The 17,289-nt window shown below is 38.5% G+C and overlaps 1 protein-coding gene across 2 annotated transcripts in view; it reads right to left on the bottom strand.

Moving 5' to 3' along the window:
- Positions 1-17,289, bottom strand: part of LOC107089012 (protein shisa-6 homolog) — a 61,334-nt gene that overhangs the window by 19,443 nt on the left and 24,602 nt on the right. The window contains exons 2-6 of one of the 2 annotated variants that reach the window (XM_015381517.1): positions 8,981-11,820; positions 7,603-7,845; positions 5,638-5,754; positions 3,154-3,299; positions 1,965-2,033 (exon numbers count right to left, since the gene is read on the bottom strand). In XM_015381517.1, coding sequence (XP_015237003.1) covers positions 1,965-2,033; positions 3,154-3,299; positions 5,638-5,754; positions 7,603-7,845; positions 8,981-9,372 — 967 coding nt within the window. In that variant the 5' untranslated portion in view covers positions 9,373-11,820. The remainder of the gene's footprint in view (positions 1-1,964; positions 2,034-3,153; positions 3,300-5,637; positions 5,755-7,602; positions 7,846-8,980; positions 11,821-17,289) is intronic. The other variant, XM_015381518.1, reaches the window with a different exon arrangement.

The following is a 17,289-nucleotide window of genomic DNA, read 5'->3' as shown; positions in this document are numbered from 1 at the left end:
ATTTTCTTTTTTCCTTTTCTTCTTCTGTTTTTCTGCTCTATTTACATTGCAGTGTCCATATAAACCGTAAAACTCCCTGCATAATTATAATAAAGCAATTTATATGCATGAAACAAGTGGAGCAGTATGGCAATTGCCATACTGCTCCACTTGTGAAAGTAAAATCTGTTGGGCTCTTTTTGGCATCAAGACAATTATTCTTATTGCCACATTTCCAGACAGGACACAAAAAAAAAGAAAGGGGTGAGTATTTGCATGGGTGTTGCGATATCTGTCACGATACTTGTGTCAAGATACATTGCAATATCACTATATACTGCAATGTCGAGATTAAATCGGATTAAATCGGTATATTGCCAAAACGATGTATATTAGAAGTACCAAAAAAAAGCAGCAGTACAATTTCTGATCCGCTGTGGATATCGGTACATGTTTACAGTTGTATATTCTCCATGAATTTGTGTTTAGTCATTAGAATGTGATGTGCATATTGATGAAGGCACACATAAAACAATGGTTTGCACACTGTTTGTCGTTTGCAAAAGCAAATCACTTTGCAGCTTCTTTCAGGATTTCGTAGGTGTGTGCAAACACATCTGCACCTATTTTAGGATGCAAAACTTCTGAAGATCAGGTCCTAAGTGTTATAATATCAAACTTGATTACTTTACAAATATGTGTTAAAGCTTGGAATTAGTTGCATTTTATATAAAGATCACTGCCTATAAGGGATAACTTAATTAAAAGCTAATTTTTGAAAGTGAGTTATGCAATTACCTTTAATTACCTTAACTGTAATTTAAGTTAGAAAAATAATACTTCAATCATTTAAGTTTGAACTTCTTGAACGGTCTTACCAGGTTTGACATTCCTCACAGGTTGGCTAATGGCGAATTTGTAATTAAAACGTCAATCAAGGCCATTGCCTTTAGGTCAAATCACACATACAATTAATTGAAATAGGGAAAAGGTTCAGTAAAAATGTGTCAGTTAAAATGGGAACACAAACATAAAGCCATTAAGCAGAAAAAAAAGAGAGTGGAAAATGGGAGAAACAGGAGAAAAGGTTCAATAAAAGTTTAAAAGCTCCGGAACCAAACATGGCCGCCGATCATTACAGGACATTAATGAGCTAAAATCAGGAATGTGAACATCTCTGAAAGATTTTTCTCTTAATCTCAGCATCCCTTCCTGTAATCCATTAGCCTAAATTAAAGCATGGAGAACAAATAATGCTCTCCTGAAGCTTCAATCTACAAACACTTGATGAAACATCTGGACTCTGAGCTGCTTCTAATCACTGCAGCTGTCTTCTTGTGTAATTCATTCCAGAGGAAACGCATGTAGGTGTAGATGCTCAGAATAACTCTCTAAAACTTAAAAAGTTCAGTGGAAATCACTCTGATCTCGTTATCATCAGATCTCCATGGTAACCACATCCTGCAGAACCTTCATCAGCATTGCTTTACATTCAGGGGAGGTTTGCTGCGCTTCATGGATGGAACATAGATAAACCTGTTTTTAGATACGGTAAATGACTAGCATTGCTTTTTGTTTTCTTGATGCAAAGCCTGGGAAAACGGACTGGGGTCGGAGAGCCGGTCCGCTCACAGCGGGACCTTCTCTCTCGTCCGGGCTCAGCTGTAAGCGCACTCGCATGTCACTGTGACACAGAGGGATAAAATAGAGGAACAAGCAGGCTTGTGGTGCTGTGTGACGGGAGGAAGGGGGGCAGACAGACTTTAAGCTCAGGCTCTGATGAACAACCGGCCAATTTCAACACAGCTTCCACATAGAAGCTACAGACACACACAGTGTTGAGACTGGCGCAGCTGGTTTCAGAAAGCGTTCCGACAGGCCGAACACCGACAAAGACAGACGGACAGGGGGGTGGGGAGCCGGGGGTCCGGCAGGCAGCTCGCCAACGCCCGGGCTGGACTCGTGCTGCTAACCACGAGGCTTACCGATGGTAGCAGAGTGTTTGGGGCTGGAAGCAGACCCCTGCTGGTTAAAAGGGTGGTGGAAGTTCCCAGCTGCAAAGAGAGGAGAGCCAACAAACTGATGGACGACACCTCCAGAGACACAGAGACGTGTGTCGCGTAAGCATTTGTGTCAGCAGAGAGACAGAGAAGGGACAGCAGCAGAGAGAGAAATGGACAGGAAGGAGAAAACAGCTTTCCCTCCAGGAATTCGATTTCTGTCCGTTTCATTGGTCACAATGTTTCACTGAATCGCATCAAACTGCTAAATCAGCAGAATATACAAACAAAATGACTTATAGGCTGTTTAGCTTCAGAGATAAAAGATACAGAGCTAATGTGAACAAGTGTTTTCTGGACAACAAACCAAATCCTGGAGAGAAGGAAAGAAAATCAGCAGAAGAAGAAAAGAAGAAAATGTGTTTTCATTGTGATCTTAGTTCACCTCCACTGATTCCCACCAGAAAACAAAATCACCAACCTGGTCAGGTTTACCTAATTCTAAAATCTGTGCATTTCCTTTAAAAACTGGTAAAAATGCATGGTCAATATGTCAAACTCACAACACAGAGTATTCTGATGATTTTCATGTTTTAATCTTTACAGCAAATAAGAGCTTTAAGAGAAAAAAGATTCAAGCAAAAATATTAACATAATGTCTATTTTGCAGCAAATTTGATCTTATTTGAAGTCTTTTGCAAAATAGCTGTTTGTTTTTTATTATAATTCTTTAAAACAATAAATAAAAACTTGATTCAACAAAAATATTTATGGTTATTTACGAGGTTTTGGGAATGAAGTTCATATTTTTAGGTAGTAAAAATAGCTTTTTAACTAATCTTATCACTCAACTGCCTCTTTAATTCAAAATCACTTGTGTTGTTTAGTCTTGAAATGAAATGATTTTTATTTTATTTTCCTGTCAAACGGCATATAAGCCCTAGCAAAATGGTTTCCACCTCAAGTGCAAATTGTGTGACTGCAGCTGAGTTTGAAGTGAGATCTTAGAAGCAGGAGAGCAGCAGTGATAATGAGCCTCCCTGTCAGCAGGGACACGGCGAGCAGGCCTGACTCCAAGGCTTGTGTAACCTGAATATGACACCGCTGCTTTGCGTTTTCACCTCCAGAAAGGTGTGAATACGTTCGGCTTGACTCGAACCGCTTTGTCACTTACTGCGGTTGTCTTTCATTTGCAGGACTGGGGTGTAGAGGTTTTTGGATGTGCGCCCGTCAGACGTGGTGGTGGTCAGCATGGCGGCGTTGTTCCTCTCTCCCTGTTGCACGGGGCTCGATTGGTGACGTAAAATGTCCACCAGGGATCTGACACAGCAGAGGAAAGATGAGTAGATCAGAGCAGGGAGAGGTGAAGAGAGGCCATCATTTAACATATGCTTCTTTTTCTATTTAATTGCCTTATTTCCAGCTGTTTCATTTATTTATATAAAAAAAGTTTTTAAAAAAAGGATGTGTTTGTTTTTTGTTTTTTTTTGTTTAGTTTGGAATTAAAATGTAAATATTGCTCTAAATGTAAGGAAATTAATTTCCTCTTTGTTTAAACTAAATGTTTCTCATTTAACCAGCAGTATGTGTTATTCCCATGCACAATTTGACTAATCCCCTCTGCCAATCCCACAGTCTTTAACCTAATTAGTGTTTATGAACTGAAATGTTAAGAATGTGAAGAAAAAAAAAACAATAAAGGGTCTTTAGTTCTGTGGCTCCTCACTTTGCTATTCTACGGCAAGCCTTGTTGGATTTAATCGGGCCTTTCCAGCCGCTCCTCTCCAAGAATTTAGAGATTTTCTTGGTAATTGTCGTCATCAGTGTTGGACAGTAATTCTGTTAGTTTGGTCAAGTAATACTTTTAAAGCTTTTGTATATACATTTTTAGTGGATGTTTTTTTTTTTCCCCCAGCCTACCACTGCTGGCTAAGCTAAATTTGGCCTAAAGAGCAGTGATGGACGCCTCCTGGATTCCTTGGAGACCCAGGATGGACTGTGTATGGATTTGTCTGAGATCTCTTTGGTAGAGAATCATTGAATTGCTGATATGAACTATATGTTAATATATTAATATTAATATGTTATTTTGATTTTTTTGTGCTATATATATATATATATATATATATTCTTTATAAAATTGTAATTGCGACAGCGAGTTGCTACAAACACTAATGTTGCTCTTAAAAACACTTATTTTGAAAAACCAGGTAGTTAAACAATGTGTTTTTTATCATTACTACTCAAAACTACTCAAAAGAACCACATGAAATATTTCTTTTTGTAAATATACTAACATTTATTGATGCTGTCATTAAACCAACAATGGAGCATATAATAGGCAGGGCAAACCAATAACATTCTTTCCAAATATCGTTTTTTAGCAACCTATCATCTTGAAAAATCAAGTATCATGTTGGGATATTTTTTTGCATTTGAGGTGTTTTCGTTATAAATGTGTGCAAACCTTCTTGATATTATAAAAAAAACAACCCAATTTCAGAATTGCTGTTTCCCCAATAAATTTGAATTGCAATTAAAATCACAGGCGTATAAGTTTGTTCATAATAATTACTGCCTCCTGATGTCTTCTTCACCTTTTTTGTGAGTCGTAAAATCTGGTAGTTGATTATGTTAATCGGGAAGTGAATTAAAGTGTTTTATTGTTGCTCTTCTCTGCTCTCTACTCTCATTTGATTAGTGCCCAACTTAACGCAATCCAAGTGCAAATACTTTAATCAAAAACACACTTTTTTTTTTCCCGCTGTGTTTTCGTAATTACAATGTTAGGATGAATGGAAACACAGCTAGTCAAGGAGCCTTCGGACCGTTTTTCCTGCGAGTCTTAAATGTAAATGTGTAGAAAACTACAGTTCTTAAGGGCTGACATGGTGAGACCCCTGGTGTTACATCTGCCCTTTCTTTCCTCCGTTCTAGAGAACTGTTTAGTTTGGAGAAGGTACCAAGGGTTACTTTAGATAACCCTGCAATGTGGCTTTGTGGAACAACAGTTTGAAGTTCTTCTAAGTCAGAAATTGGAACAGAATATTATATGTAATATTATAGAGTAAAAATTATTATAAAATGTTACAGCAAAGATATACAAAAAAAGAAACACCAAGTTTTATCATTTCTAAGGTTATATTCTTTGTATAAGATAATTTAGGAGCATCAGTCCTGTCTGAAGACACTGAGGAAGGAGCTCAGACACCTAAACAAGCTGCCAGAGGAAAAATAAAGCTTAAAAATCATTGTTCAGAAAAAAAAAAAAAGAAACTATAAGAGCATGAAGAGGAAACCTGCTGACTGCTGCAAGTGAAGCTTATGTTTATGTAAATCAACAGCATAATAAACAGAGTGGGTTTTTTCCTGTCGTCAGTTATAGCCATTTCTTCCTCATTGTTAACTTTCCTTTAGGGCAAACTTTAATTAAATGAAATGTGATCGTAGTAAACAACAATTCCCTGATCCATCGCCTCAGTAATTACTACCACAAATCACCCACTCTGTTCTAAAAGCGGTGGGTGCTGGAAAACAAATTCAGTCCAGAACAGGGGCTGAAAATTGTAATCCATCATTTTTTTTTTATTGTTTTTATGTTGACTAGAAAAAGTCCCCAAACAAACTTTGAGGCAGCTCTTTACGGGGACAGACTCACCTGGGCATGTTGACCTCTCTGTTGCGTGGTCGACGCGCCACCTTGCTGAAGGCGACCCTGACACCCACAGCCACCACCAGCGTGAAGGAGATGACCCCTCCGATCACATAACCAGTGCTGGGGACAAACAAACAGGAAGTCACTCAGAAAAGTAAACAGAGACACACAGAGAGAAAAAGTGTTGCTTTCAGTTTAATGTTCTGAACTTTGTGTGTTAAAGAAGCAGCTTCAACGAAGCAGCAACACAAACGGCTCAGCTAAACACTTTAAATCACTGATTTCATACAAAACAAGAATCTGGGCCAGCTTACTATTAAAATATGACACATAAAGAGGGGAAGTTAAACTTTTGACATCAGCTGTCACGATAAAGATGTTACATTTATATGTTATTACAATGGACAGCAGAGGCTATATGACGAAGCTTCGACTTAATAGCTAAACATAATAAGTTAAGTATTCAAGCTTTATCCAAACAGGTTGTAAAGTACTTTAGACATGCTTACCTGGACTAGATCAAGTTTAACAGAGCTCATATTTTAGATTGGAATAAGGGAGATTGTTTCCACAGAGTTGGATGTGACTTTGGCCCAGTACTAGATCCACTTTGTTAGTGGGAGCTCCATCCCTCCCCATGGGGTAAAGCGTACACCTCCCCACCCAGGCAGGTGTTTGGTAAGACCACCAGGGTTCATTTGAATCCTAAAGTGAGTCTCACACCTCAACATATTCTGTTTCTCTGAAGATCCTCTACAGTTTGTCTGTTTCTCTGGAGATCCTCTACAGTTTGTCTGTTTCTCTGGAGATTACCTCAGCAGTTGCCGGACATTACAGTTTCTCCACCAGTGACTGAATCACTAAAGCTTTTTGCTTCTGTTTTAGAGCAATCAGCTCTAAAATCTCTAACAGATATTTTCATTCAAATGTTTCACACACCATCCCACTGTCTGTAAGTGTTATTCTGAAGGCCATTTCTTACATTTCTATACCTTAAACTGATAAACATGTTATTTGTTTGTATTTGGTGTTCAGTAAGGCAGGGTTTCTGATCAGTTCTTATAGTGGTTTATCAATTCTTTTTTTTATGTTACAAAAAATAATTGATATTTTGATGGGAAAGATTTATATCAGTGTAATAGTGGGTAAGTGCATTTGTTCTTGAATTGAGGCGATAAAAGAGACATTTTGCAAATGGAACAAGACAATTTAGATATAGAATAAGTATACACAATTGGATTGTCTTATTTCGAGTGCATATTGTCGAACTATCTTATTTTAAGAGTAAAAGTACTAATTTACCAATTCAACTCAAGGGTAAATAGACTTAATTTAAGACATTTTTACTTCTTTTTAGATAATTTTTCTAGTGTAGGTAATATATCATTCAAGGTCACATCTAATTGGTCAAATACCAAAATAAGATGTACAGCCAAGTAGCAGTATCTTTGCTGAATGGGTGGATATAGATCTTGTGCTTCTAGACCTCACTGAGGGACGGGGGGACTCCATTTGTTAGTGGTATGCAAGTGATGAAAAACAGTAACTTTCCCTATAAAGGGTTAAATATAAAATTAAAAATTTTATTATAGGAAATACAAAATTGAAAAAGAAAAAACCTAAACAAAAAAAACAAAAGTTACCCTGAAAACGTTTTTTTATTATGACATTTTTAAAAATGTCATGCAATTCTTTTAATTTCTACTAACAGAATGTGCTTGTAACAATTATGGAACAAAATTCACTCCATGCTGTTAGCTTAAAGCGTAGCATACAGTAGATGATGATCAACTACAGGGTACCTGTCTGAGTTTTCCTGGACATTTTGGCATCTGTCTGCAGAAGAGAAATCTTTATAAAGTTTTTGAAGGTCTAAGAAGATTACAAAAAATATATCAGTGATCTAAACTAATTAATAATATATATATATATTTTGGTTCCAGTTGGCAAACATGTTCCAACCCTGACCTGCTGCTCTGCTGCTGCAGCGTCTCAAAGTCGGGGTCGTGCTTGTTGCCAGAGGAAACAGTGACGGGGACCTGCGGGTCGGCCCACTGTGGGGAATTGTAGTTGGTGCAGGTTTCCTGGTCCAGTCGGTTCCTCCGGTGCTCGCAGCAGAACCGGTAATGGCAGGTACCGCAGCAGTAGACGTACGTATCCTTGGAGCAGTTGAATGTATTGTCAAAGTGCCCCATGACGTCGAAGTAGCCCCTGGGGAAAAAGTTTGAGATCATAAGATTCAATTAACAGAAATCCTGAAGAAAAAAAATGAAAAAGAGACAAGAAGTTGAAGCTAATGAATTCTTTATCTCTGTGATGGTCTTCTTTCCTCTTTCTCTGCTTCTGGCTGCCTGAATGTGGTCGCAGTGTGTGGCCTGCCAACAGACAACTGATTTAGAGCTGATTATGTGTTGCTCAGCAACAGCGAGACGCCTCTCAGTGCAGCATATGAGCTTTGGTGGGATCAACATGAGAGCTGCAGGAAAATCATGATGTTCTTCTATTTTATGGCATTCAGTGAGATGAACACATTAAAGGCCGAAGGAGGAAGCTGGAGTCGCTCCAAGCGTCACTGCTGCAAACATGGCCTGTTTTAAACAATTTTCTTCACTGTTTCAATAAAAAGGAAAACAAAAAAAATGTTTTTTTAGATTAGATTTTTCTGCATTTTCAATCCCTACTGTCTGCTTTTTAGGATTAAGCTTTATTGGCTCTAATTTCTCAGTGTGAGGGATTGCTGCCGAGTCAATGCAGCTGTTTTTTCTACTGTGAACGAATCTGACTGGGTGATCTGGTATGATTAAAGTGCCTTGAGCTGATGTGTTGTGAACTGGAGCTATATAATTGAACTACATTGAGTTGAATTTTTAAAAAGTACAATTTCTTGTGCATCTTTGCACTGTTGGCCAGCTGGCTGAAAGACAAAATGCCAGAATGTTTATGATTCATTCATAACTTTTCAAGTTATCCTGCTAACATACAAACATAACCTCCTTGGCAGAGATATAGATATAATTAATTATAAATTAACGGTTATTTCTTCAAAAGAACATTGTCATGTGTGGGCCCACCTAACTATGTGATTTCCTTACCTTTAAGAATACTCAGGGAAATAGGTTCAAATTAGAGCTTAGAGGTCACTGGACTTTATTTGGATGCTTCAAATTGTTCATCAGCTTCACTCTGAGATGATGGTTAACAAACCCTAAAAGGACTAACTAATTATTTTAGACCTTTCAACAGTTTTATTTTTGTCTTAATTTACATGTGTTTGATATTTTTTTCAATGTGCAATGATATCAAATTTGACATAAATTAAAATAACTACACTACAGGATGTTTGTACCTGCAAACTTCCCCTTCCACCAGTGGGGGTGCCACCTGGGCCCCACTGAGCGGAGGCCTCAGTGGGTTCTCCGTCACGTCCCGTGGGTACATCCTCTGTGGGAGGGGCTTCGGAGGGAGTTCAGCCACCGCTGGCGGATCATCATCGTCCTCCATCTCGGCCGCTTTCAGTGCCACTTCGGATCCTCCAGAGGGTGCGGCCTTGTAGCCCGTCAAAAGGAACAAGGTGCTGCTCGTTTTACCAGCGGAACCTTTGGTGCTATCGAGCGTACTTTGGTCGCCGTCGCCACCTCGTCGCTTCACGGTAATTGTTAGGGGGAAAACGGGGAGGCAGAGTAAAAGCAGCAGGATGACACAGGAGGAAATCCTCCTTTTTGACAGCGTGGGTTTCATTGTTCTGGGTTTAGGTTCTTCAGTCGGGATTCAGGAAAAAAAAAATCAGAGTCCAACTCCAAGATGGCAGCCCTCTGAAGTGTCAAAACCTTTGAGATGAAAAATTTTTCAGTTCAGATGCACGGCGTTGGGGTGCCGTTCAGCAGCTGATCCAAGAATGTGTTTGGCATTTCACTCGTTCATCAGAATGTAAACATTTCTATGCAAACAAACCGATCCAATAGCAGTTTGTGTAAACATTGAGGTCCATCAGGGGTGTAGGCCCTGTAACCAGCCAACGTTAACAACACAAAGCCACTTTGTCGAATGGCACTGGGGTCTGGATAATCAGTTAGGGTCCCTCAGCTCTCAGAGTGGCATTTTCTTCCTCTTGGCCAAAACTCAGACTGTTTCAGAGTGGCAGTATTTACACGTTTACTGTAAACAAAAAAGAGTTTGAGGAAAACTGTAAACTCTGAACAGAATGACCGACGAGGACGCCGCTTCTAGAAGCTCTGTTTGGCACGTAAGAAGCTGCTATGGAAACGGTGGACTGTAAACATTTAGCGTTGTATGTAAACTTCAAATCGCTCCAACCAAATGATGCTGGATCTGTTCTTCCGGGAGTTTGGCACTTCTGTTATCCAACGAAAATATACTAATCAGACACGGAAAGAAAACAATGTAGCTTCAGGCTGAGAGTCTGTAAACAACAGTGGTGGCAGCTTCAGAGATCGAATTTGGCACAAGCTTCTTCAGTTTGTGGGTTTTCTACATCACTCTTTCAATCTCCATAATAAGCTCTACTAAAGAACTTGGAGAACGAGGCTCAGTAAAGGTGTGTATGCTTAGAGGTTTGGTCTAAACACGGGATTTAAAAAGCTGTGAGCTCTGATGGTGCTAAATGAATATAAGGTAAAGGAACAGCATTAAGCAGCTTCAAGACTTTCAGGAAAGACGTTCTGGAAGAAGCAGATCAGTCCGTTAAACTGGCATATCTAATCGTTCAGAACGGAAGCAGGTAACCACTTAGAGGAACCGAAGAAACAAAACAAAAAAGCACAGATCTATGTGCGTTCAGTTCCTTTGCGCGAGTGTCTCTGCTCTGAATTTAGCTTGGCCCAACAGAAGAGAACAAAGGAGGGCTTGGGCCCGGTTCTAGCAGGGCAGCGAGGTTCTGCCCACAGAACAGACATGAAACTGTCTGGATTCATCCGTCAATGCAGAGGAACACGTGACGTAGAAGGGGAACTAGACGTGGTCACCGTGGCTGCCACGATTCAAAGCCGCAGACTAGAAAAAATGCCTTAGAAAAAAACACGAATCACAGAGGCTCCTCTTTCACCCCAACGGAGGAACCAACAGTTTCCTCATGGATTCCCTGAACGTGTGTCTGCGTGCACCAAGATGACGAAGATCACTTTGTTATAAAACGAAAAGCTAAAATGCTGTGAGGAGTTTTGCAAATGTTAAAGTTATCTGTATGGCTGGTGTTCAGTATGGCTTCAGGTTTGGCTCTTTTTTTTTTTTTTTTTGCTTAAAAAATTGTTTTTCTTTTATCTAGAAAGACGAGTAGAGTGAAAGGTTTTAAATTGCATTATTTTCCTAAAGTAAACAGGAGAGTAGTCAAGAGCTCACTGGGACTTGATAAAGGGGGCTTAAACGTCGCTAATCGAGCTCAACATATGGAAGAAACAAGACGACAATGGCTGAGAGGCCTCTCTGATGTAAGCAACTGGAAGAAGGAGATAGGCAAAGTGTTTCACAGCGCAGACTGAGAGGACAGTGTACGTCTAAGCTTCTCAGATAGCAGCAGCGGCGATGATGATGGCGGTTGTGGATTTATCTGGTCAAACGTGGCTCGTGTTAAACGTCAGTCAAAACGCCGTTCTGATTAAAAATAAAATCTTCAGACGGAGTCAGAGAATTATCGCTGCTCAACACACGCTTCCTCTGTCACTGGGTTTATAAAGCACTTTGAACCAATAATGCACTGATTATGGTCTTGGCAGGAGAAATCACGCAGTTTTAGCACTAAGAGCAGCGAACACTGCGCAGTCAGAAGCAAATAAATATGATGTCAGAGGTTGTAAAGGGAGGATGACTTAAAGGTTTATGTTGGTAAATAAATCAGGAGCTGAGGCTGGTTTGACTAAATACTTGATTATGTAGAGAAAAGTTTTTCCATTAGTTGTTGTTTTTTGCTTTCTCTTTTAACACAGTCAGTTTGGCATCTGCTTTTGGTCTTGTTGGCAAAGAAAGAGAGGAAGATAAAGAAAAAAATCGAAAATCTTCATCCAGGCCATTAAAATAAAAGAAAAAAACGAGCAACTAGTAAAAGGAAATGTGAAACAGGAATGGGAGATTTGAAAGAAGGGAAGTTGGGAAAATTTCCCCCAATAGATGCGATGAGATGGTTCTGATCAGACGGTTCACTCTGGGTCGGCCGCAGCTTCAGCAGTTTTCATGCTGCAAAACAGGAAAAATGCATTATGTTAGAAATGAGATGAATATAGATTTTGTGTTTCTTTTCAATAGGTTTGCTATAGTGGAAAAATTAATCCAACATGGGTCAGTTTGTAGATCAGTAGCAGATCACATTTAATAAGATATTTGATTTTTTTTTTTATTTATCATTAATGCTAAAATAACAAATTTAAGAAATGTGAACCAGACACTGATTCAGCATTATCGATTGAAAGACAAGTACAGTTGAAGGGGTTAAAAACAGTAATAATGAAGTAATAAAGTATTAATATTTAGAGTATTAGTAAAGTATTAATATTTAGATTTTTGTCTTCATGTTCATGTTGAAAATTATTCCATTAGCAAAAAAATTTTATCTCAAAAACATAAGTTTTAAATAAACTTAAGAGCATGATGGTCGACAAAAGGTCTGTTAAGCAGCTGATAACAGATCCCCAATATCTGGTTTTGAAATGTTCTTAAACCAACAAAACACCAGAAAGATTCAAATCAGGGAAAAGTTTTGTTTGGAACAATCATACATTTTCAATCTGCCTATAGAACTGGATTAGCATGAGACAAAAAAATGAAGATATATAAATGTTATTATTAGTATTTATGTTTGCAGATTCTTTGAAACACAGCTTGTTGCTCGTCTCCAGATCTCTGTCAAGCCAGTCAGCTCTGCTTCTGTTTGCTCCTCTGTCCATCCTATTTCTTTAGAGGCAGCCCAACCTTTTGGAAGGGCAATAAAAGTCATGGCATATTTTGTTTTACAGGTTCACCTGATAAAATACACTGGCACTAAACCAGACAACACTGATTAATCTGCAACAATGTGCTTTAATTGTTACAAATGCACTGAACCTCAGTAAACCGGAAGCAATTCTAAAGAGAAAATTATGCCTCCACACAGCTGGAGCTCAACAACTAAGAATGAAGTTTATGCTTCATGTAGCTAAACAGCTTCAACACATTTTCTGTGCATTAAATGTAGAAAATATGTTTCCCAAGCTCAAAATATCTAAACAAAACAAAAATAATTTAGATCGGATCAACTGTGGCGTTTTATTGCATAGCAACGCTACTGCCTTGATGGTGCGCATGAACTCCTTTCTCTGAACCCACTGACACATGAAAAAATAAAAAATGAGCGGACAGATGAGACTAGGATAGAGGTAACAGGGGACGTAAGAGACTCATCTGATGGAGGGAGAAATGGATCACAGATGTGTGGATGTGTTCTGTTTGCAGAGAGAGGCCTTCAGTACCAGGAGCACGAATGCGCTCAAAAGACCTAATTATTCTTAAAACTCAATCAATATCACTATAATTGTACTAAAGAATATGTCATTAGCCATCCATGACAGAGAGGAAATATTCACAGTTGGATTTAAGAAGAAAACCATCTGAGTATGTAAAGTAATAAAGAGATATTGCAGGATAAGGGTCAGGGTCTTTAAGCTTTGGGTTTAAAACAAACGTTTTGGATCAACTTCTTTTTTTTTTAACTATAGGCCTGATGTAACTTCTCCACTCTGAGATCAATAAAGTCAATCAATCAAAATCAAAGACTTTTTCCTTCCACCCAAATTTCTTGGTTCCTTCTGTTCCGTTCAGAGCAAACAAAAATGAGATCACCATGAGGACAATATTCATCTCCTCAAGCAACCTTCAACCAGCTGAGAGCAGTCAGAGCAACACCTCCAAAAAAAAACAAAAAACACACAACAAGGCAGCAGAGAAGGAAGCTCTTCACTTCTATCATGAAATAAATGATAGAAGTGAAGAGGAATCTGTTAGAACAGGATGTTCTGAGGTTAGGGTCAGAGCTGACGGGAACTATATCCTGAATCACAATAACCTAAATAGGCCGGTCCTCCGCTCTGCTGGAAAGTTCTGGGCGCTCTGCTGCCCTGACAGCTTGGCTTCACATCAGTGTGTCTCGACCCTCCGGGGGCTTTTCCGACCCGCTTCCTCAGATGTCGTAATTAAGAAGCCCCCGCTGACAAATAGCTGAACCTCCACTGGCTTTCTAGGCGGCAAGTGTAATGATTCAATAAAAACTGGGAAGATGTGCGCGTGTACAACAGTATGGCTTAAACAGATCAACTTTGAAGTTAAAACTATTAAGCTCTGCAGAAGGTTTTTCATTTATTATAAATGGTGGTATATTCTTTATCAAATAATCTGTGCAGTTTGGTAACATTTGTAGATCTTTAATGACAAACGAAATCTAGATAAGTCCTATTTTCTTAAAATAAGTGCATTTGTTCTTGGATTCAGGAGGTAAAAGAGACATTTTGCCAATGGAACAAGACAATTTACACTTAAAATAAGGAAACACAATCGCATTGTCTTATTTCAAGTGCATATCATCTTTATATCTTATTTTAAGGATAAAAATACTAATTACATAGGCAAATTATCTTATTTACCTAATCAAATTAAGGGTAAATACACATAATTTAAGAAATCTGTACTTATTTCTAGATCGTTTTTCCCGTGTGAAAGGAAACCAGAATAATTTTGGGGGAGGAGTGAGAAGATAGCAGTGGCTTTTAAAGCACTACATTCATTTTATGGTAGAATCTAAACGCTGATCTGTATTGCCATGTTCTGGTGAACATGCCTGTGTGCCTGCATGTAAAGCCCTGCTGTTATCCCTCTGTCTTCCTGCCTCTTTTTTCTTCCGGCTTGCTGTGATATGCGACACACAAGCATGAATTTGCCCTGCTGACTCCCCGCCAGCATCATGTACTGGGAAACTGGTCTACTTCACCCTGCTATCAGCAGTATGAGTGTGTATAAAGACTCTATTATTGTTTTATTATTAATATATTATATATAACATAAGTGCTTGTTGCCTTAGCTTTGTTATACGGTTTCCCAGATGAATTATTTCTTCCACCGCAGCTTCAATCAGGAGAACAAAGATATTAAGGCACCTGAAAGATTAAAATTTTCTGAAAAACACTCATATTTTTCAAATATTTTGTAATCTGCAGAGAAAATGTTCATATTTATTATTCTATCTATTTATCCAGTAATAATCTCCCTGAATGCTGTTATTTTAAGCGCTGCTTGTTATAAAACCTTAATGTATGAGTAATCCGTCCCTGAACTATGCAAGCATTAAGAGTTTGGCGACTCTCAGTGATGTTGTGCCTCACTCACAAGGATGACGACTCGTGGATCACAAACAGGTGTCACCGTGCGGATGATGCACAGCGTTATCTGCAGCAGACGTTGTAGTTGCAGTGTGACAAAATTTGGGGCAGGACTTTAACTTGTTCATTTTGATTCATCAATTAGAAACAATTTAACGCTTGAAATAATTAACACAATTAATAGCTTTTTCTTAAAAACATACTAAAATCTTAAGAGCCCTGCTTTGGGTCAATAAATCTGACACACAAGCGGCATCACAGGAGTTGGTCTACCTGGAATATTCAAGCTTAAAAACCATGGCTCGATCCTAGTACTTCAAATCAATATGGACATCTAAAGACAGGCACACTTGTGGCATGTTTTCAATGTTTGTACTCAGATGCAGCTCAAACTGTACGCTGACAGTGCAGGGTTTAAAGTTTCGCAGCTCCTGATATCTGTTCACACGCTGTGTGTCCCAATGCTCTAATGTGATCTGCTCACATTGTACGACCAAAAACCCGACATCGGACTCAGCCCATTAGAGATTTGGTGCTGATCAGACTTGTCTATCTGGAAGTAAAGTCAGAGAAGAAGAATTTGCTTGGTTGTACATGTAGAATACACCAGGTTGAGGTCAATGGGCTCATAACTCTGCTTCAACAGCAGGATACACTCACAATGACCTTATGAAGGCAGCCTGAATTTAAAATATGTTTGATTTTTATCCGACAATATGATTCCCGATGTGGAATGTTAGTGGAGGAGTTGNATATGATTCCCGATGTGGAATGTTAGTGGAGGAGTTGCGCTTTAATTCATTTCCATGAACTGTGCGTAAAATATAAGGAGTTTCCAAAAACGAAAAAATTTAAAATATTACAACTTTCAACCATCCAATGTCGAATAACCTAAATAGTTTGACTAAAAATTATATACGGTATATATATATATATATATATATATATATATATATATATATATATATATATATATATATAAATTATGTAAAAGTTTTGAATTAAAAGGTGGTTTATTTTGTGGATATACAGCTGCCCAGAGGCTCACTGCGCTTCTGTCAATGAGCCCCAGGGCAGCTGTGGCTACAGCTTAGCTTGCCACCATCAGTGTGTGAGTGTGTGCATGAATGAGTGAATGACTAAATATAGTGTAAAAAGCTTTTGTCAAGTCTCCTGATTTGAAAATGTGTTATACAAGTGCAGGTCATTTACCATTTACTATAAATAGCTTTCAAATGAAATTAGATTTATTTGTAAAGTGCCTTCATATGACATGTTTTTGAATTGGTGCAATAGAAATAAACTGAATTAAATTTAAATTAAGTACAGACCCTGTTACTAACTCAATTAAACATTTTAATCACTTTCAACTGGCAGTCCTGCGAAATACTACTCTGAACCTTGTCTTAGGATACTCCTCCAAGCGAATGTCGATTCATGGCATCAAAGTCTTCTACCGGCACCCAAGTGCCAAAGAACCTTTTTCATTCATGTCAATAAAACTTTACTAATCGCAGCATTACTCTATGTGAGTCTCTCTAGGTTGAAATCTGTTTGCCTGTTCCGAAATTTTCACTAAGGGATCTTAGTTTCTCAAACAGTGAAAACAAAATGAACCTGATCACTAATGAGTGGGACAGTCATGTACCAGAAAGGAAAGCAGTCATAGAGGATGATATTAATCAAAGCATTAGAGTTCAGTTTGAGCACTGAAGCATTGTTCATCTGTGGTCTTGTTTGCATTACATCTGTATCAGTGCTGTCTGAGTTCTTTAGACAGCGATAAATAGACTTAGACAAACTTTATTGTCATTTTGTATACACAGAGTGTTCAATGTATACAACTTTTTAACAGAGCAGCTTAGCAGTGAAAATAACATTTCCATTTATAAAGTACGGCAGTGATCAAAAAGTAAACAGTGTAGGAGAAAAGACCAGTTTAAAGAATGATATGGATACAGATACGTTTCAGAGCAGTGCAAATTAAATCAATAAATAAGGTGCAAAATGCAGTACAACACTGAGTTGAGTTCTATTTAAAGGGATTTGAAAAATCACCATATATTGCAAATGTTATGTTTAAAAGTGTGATGAAGAGTCTTGATTTGTAATTTGATTAGAGTTTCAACAATTCAACAGTCTTATGGCAGTGGGGGAAAAAGCTGTTGCAGAACCTGCTGGACCTGCATCAAATGCTGTGAAGCCTCTTTCCAGAAGGGCCACTGATGATTTTACGGCCTTTGGACACACAGCACTGGGATGGAATGTCCTTAATAGAGGGAGGAGGAGCCCAGATGATCCC

The sequence above is a fragment of the Cyprinodon variegatus genome, unplaced genomic scaffold (genome assembly GCF_000732505.1).
Source record: "Cyprinodon variegatus isolate N-32 unplaced genomic scaffold, C_variegatus-1.0 Scaffold235, whole genome shotgun sequence".
In the NCBI taxonomy this organism is placed as follows: Eukaryota; Metazoa; Chordata; class Actinopteri; order Cyprinodontiformes; family Cyprinodontidae; genus Cyprinodon; species Cyprinodon variegatus.
This window is presented reverse-complemented; position numbering and strand designations above follow the sequence as displayed.